Source organism: Orycteropus afer, unplaced genomic scaffold (assembly GCF_000298275.1).
Source record: "Orycteropus afer afer isolate SDZICR_OR568_19922 unplaced genomic scaffold, OryAfe1.0 scaffold00575, whole genome shotgun sequence".
Classification (NCBI taxonomy): Eukaryota; Metazoa; Chordata; class Mammalia; order Tubulidentata; family Orycteropodidae; genus Orycteropus; species Orycteropus afer.
This window is the reverse complement of record NW_006922162.1, coordinates 1,037,465-1,042,186: the sequence shown is the minus strand read 5'-3', so window position 1 is coordinate 1,042,186 and position 4,722 is coordinate 1,037,465. Positions and strand designations below refer to the sequence as shown.

Sequence of the window (4,722 nt, the reverse complement as noted above, 5' to 3'; positions counted from 1 at the left end):
TTACAGAAGCTGATTACCACATCTTTCCTCCTACAGAGCCAGTGATAAGCTCAAATGTTTGACCTTTCGGTTAGCAGCTGTGGGTTTAACTATTGCACCATCAAGGCTCCTTCTACATAAATTCAGAACTATTTAATGAAGTACTACATTAATGAAGGAGTCTGGTGGTTCTGTGGTTAAGGCATTGGGCTGCTAACCAAAATGTGTTGTTGTTGTTGTTGTTGTTGTTGTTGTTGTTGTTGTTATGTGTCCTCGAATCAGACCCTACTTTAACCAAAATGTAGGCAGTTCGAAATCACCAACTGCTTCCTGGGAGGAAGATAAGGCAATCTACTGCCATAAAGATTTATAGCCTTGGAAACCCAATGGGGATCTCTATGATTCAGAATCAACTCCATGGCAGTGTGGCTTTTTTATTATTATTATTATTTATTTAATGAAAGAGAAACCAAGGTGGTAGTGAGATAAAGTAATTTGACCATGAGAATTGCTGTGTAATAAATCTAAGGCTTATCCTGAGGCCTCTCTGACTCTGCAATTACCCCATACTTTATAACTGGAAAGCAAGGATGTTGGGAAAAGACATAAAGAGTGTAGAATGGTACAAAGGAGGAAAGGAAACCAACATATCAGAGCCAATAGTATGGGCTTTGTATGCATATTACACCACTTGTTCGGGAAGTTTTATTTTCCTTACCTTAGAATGAAGTAAGGGGAACTCTATGGGCTTAGGAAAACTCACAAGAGATTCACAGATCTTTAGATTTTAAGTGGAAAATCCAGGACTGAAATTCAACACTGATTAGTTTTAAATCCAACCCTCTTTCACTTATTCCATAACTGCAACATTCCCCCAACCTAGCGGTAACTTCAAACTCAAGATTTTAGTTTCTGTTAGCACAGTGCCCTCCAATGTAACAACCATACAAATGAAACACATATTTCTGGAAAAAAAAAAAACATAATTCATAATAATCATTAATGGTATCAGTAATATACATATAACTAAACCAAAAATCAAATACATTGCCTTGGAGTTGGATTTGACTCACAGCGACACTTCCTTGGTTTCTGAGGCAGTATCACTAAAGAAGTAGATTGCCTAACCTTCTTTCCAAGGAGTGACTGGTGGGTTTGATCCGCCAGCCTTCTGGTTAGCAGTCAAATGCCTTAGGCACTATGCCCCCAGAGCTCCTTAATAACTAATATGGTTTAATATTAGTTTTTCGTCTATGGTGTCCCTTTGAGCAGTTTTGCTCTTTCTATTTCCTTACTTTAATCTAATAAATGATATCCAAAGTTAAGTATCTATCTCTAGACATGCTTCTCTTACTTTTCAGGTGTCATTTTTTTTTTCTGCTGACTTGGTGGGATTATTTCTAAACTCTGATGCATTCCTTTTACACACTGCAAGAATAATCATCATTTCAGATTCAAAAGTATTTAACTCAAGTGTAATAAAGGGAAAGTATTTATTAGTCAATTGAAAATGCAATAGATTTGAAAGCATTTGCTTTCCACTTCTTGATAGTAAAAAGGCAAGGTCAGAGTTCTGTGCCAGGTGAGACTAACTTAATGACTCTATGACCCAAAACACCTTGCTGTAAATCAATATTTGTGCTACTTTGCAGCAGAGACTCTGGATATATACATGAAATGCTTGAAGAGAAAGTAAGACTGGTGACTAATGTAAAATCATTGTTTTTTTTTGTCCCAGTTTCAGAAGAAAATGTCTGAGATTAAAATTTCCTAAATTTCCACCCACTCTAAGATTTTCATGCTTTAGTTAAAGCCTAAAGAATCTCAATATGCAACCATTTTATTTATTTACAATCCTATGTCCTATAAAATTAGATAAACCTATGAACACTCTAGAAATTTAACATGGATTGATTTTAAGTGTCAGTATCAAGTAGTTTTAATGGCCAAACAATATTGGAAACATCGATATTTACTTCATGAATCTCACTTTCAACATTTGAAATCAAAATGTGTTCAAATGCACTTACTTACTAAAAGGGAGCTCTTGTAGCATAGTGCCTAAGGAACTTGACTGCTAACCCGAAGGCTGGCAGTTCAAACCCACCAGTCACTCCTCGGAAGGAAGGTTGGGCAATCTACTTCCGTAGTGATACTATCTCGGAAACCCAAGGAGGGGTCGCTATGAGTCGAGTCCGACTCAAAGGCACGTAACAACAACAATTAAAAGTATAACTGGAGACAAGGGAATTGCACACGTTAACTATGATTTATGGAATATTGCAAAGTGAGAGAACATCAAATTCCCTTTTAGTATTCTGTTAGGATATGAAATCTTCACAGTGATTCACTTTTAGGTTTAAGGCTTTGACTCCCCAAATCTCGCACAAACTGGTCAGTGAGGTTGGGATGTGAGATAAGATTCAAGGCACTATCAAAGATCTTTCTTATGTCTTGAGTGGAGATAAAAGGACTCTAAGGAACTTAATTTTAAGAGATAAAATAAGAAGAGTACCAGAGAGGAGAAATACCATACACATAGCAAGGAGGGAAGATCTGTGAGGACTTTGTGTTGAGGTCCATGAACCAGAGAATAGAATGAAATGAAAGATGGGGAGGGGAGGAAAGAAGAAATGGAAACAGGTTGATAGTTTTTCCTAGGTTTTCAAATTTACAATTTTTCTTAGTCTCATCCCTGATGACATCATACTCCTCAGGGCTGCTGTGACATCTTTGTTCCGGAGGCTGTAAATAAGAGGATTCAGCACAGGGGTGATAATGGTGTAAAAAGCAGATACCATTATGTCCTGTTCTGCTGTGTGATAGGATCTGGGAAGCATGTAGGTGTAAATGGAGGCACCAAAAAAAAGCAGCACTACCATCATGTGAGAGGAACATGTGGCAAGAGCTTTCCTTCTACCTTTAGCTGAATTCATCTTGTGGATAAGATGCAAGATGAGGGCGTATGAGAAGGAGATGATGGAGACAGGGATGAGGAGCATAAGGACACAGCACAGGTACATGAGCGTCTTATATAAGGAAATGTCAGAGCAGGAGAGCTTCAGCAGGGCAGGGGCCTCACAGAAGAAGTTCATGATCTTCCTCGACTGACAAAAGGGGAAGCTCATGGTAACTGGGGTGAGCAACAATCCATCCACTGTTCCCAGAAACCAGCATCCAGAGACAAGGAGATGGCAGACTCTCTGGTTCATGAGCAGCGGGTAATGGAGAGGTCTGCAAATGGCAGCGTATCGATCGTAAGACATGGCAGCCAGAAGGAAAAACTCAGCTCCAGCGAGGGTCAGGTAGAAGAACATCTGGACCCCACAACCTAAGGAGGAAATTGTATTCTTTCCTGTTACCTGGCCCACAAGCATTTTGGGGACGGTCACACATATATACATCAGGTCCATGAGAGAGAGCTGGCTGATAAAGAAGTACATAGGGGTATGAAGACGGGGCTCTGTGTGGATCAGGAGAATGAGAAGAGCATTCCCAGTTAAAGCTATCAAGAATAAGATAAAGGACAGAGAGTAGAGGAGGACTGCATGTTTTGTTGAACTGAAGAGCCCCACCAGGATGAAATCAGTGCTTGAAGTTTGATTCCCTGAGTACATGGTCCACCTTACAATTTTCACCTAAAAGAAAATAAGTCATTGTTTTAAAATATTTCATATATACATTACTTTTCTATTCTTTTTCCAGTAAGGCATTTGCTTTCAGCTATTTTTTCCAAAAGTGGGATTGAACTGGTGTGGAATCATTACATCAAATTTCAGTGAGGCCACGCCATTTAAGGATTACAAACAATATCAGGTATCAAGCATACCTGGGAAGGTAGACCTCTTATGAGCTATATAAAGAAACAAGGAATTCAAACTCTTTAAGTGTTATTTATTTCCCCTAACACTGAGAATTTTATAGGACTCTCCACATAGGATGATCAGAAAAACAAAATGAAATAATGCATGTTAAGTCTGTAACATAATGTGAGTATATTATTAAACAATTCACTAAAGCTCCCAACAAAAGTCATTATTTATTTTTCCTTTTACAGATAACACTCATCCTTCAAAGCAGTATCTAATACTTTACACATTCTGTAAACATTGGATGAATGAGTGAATGAAGTTCAAGGGACTGGATGGAACAGTTGGGTTGAAACAAGCACAAACCTGAAGCTTTATAACCAAGCCTAAGAGTCCTTCCAGGTCTACATCTTCATTTACTTAGAAAACTAGCAAAATTCTCCACTCTATAAAATGTACAGCTTTGCTCAGCAAGTGCTTTGCCTGAATATTTCAATTTTTAATTTGAAATACATGAGTTACACCTGACTCACTTACTTTGAAAAGAGAGAATTCAGTTCTCAAATATGGTAAAGTCAGAAAAACACTGGCCAGGTTTAGCCTACCTCAGTGTTGCTATGCACTCATTAGAAAGATATGTAGAGGAAAACATGCATAAAACTAAGACACACAGAAATATGAATAAAACACATTATACTTAAAGGGGAATAAAAACCTAAGACTCCAGGAACCTTAAAGTCAGAACATAAGAGATCAAATAAGAATCACATTATTTGCTCCTTTTTTTGTAGATTTATAAAAAGCCTGAAGAGATATGTGAAAAGACACACTCCAAGTAGAGAGAAAAATGCAAGGCATGAAGAGCTCATACCTTTTTTTATTGCAACACAGAGCAAATTTGAACCAAACCATCAAGTGAAGTGATCGACTACTT

At 38.0% G+C, this 4,722-nt stretch overlaps 1 protein-coding gene across 1 annotated transcript; it reads right to left on the bottom strand.

Annotated features, from left to right (window-relative positions):
* Positions 1-2,636: 2,636 nt before the first annotated feature.
* LOC103210232 (olfactory receptor 2T3-like) lies at positions 2,637-3,596 on the bottom strand. The gene has a single exon (XM_007956155.1). The coding sequence runs from the start codon at positions 3,594-3,596 to the stop codon at positions 2,637-2,639; it is 960 nt and encodes a 319-aa protein (XP_007954346.1).
* Positions 3,597-4,722: the final 1,126 nt, after the last annotated feature.

What these genes read in the sequence shown, in the direction of transcription:
- LOC103210232 (XM_007956155.1), bottom strand. Translation starts at nt 3,596, where the DNA reads ATGTACTCAGGGAATCAAACTTCAAGCACTGATTTCATCCTGGTGGGG.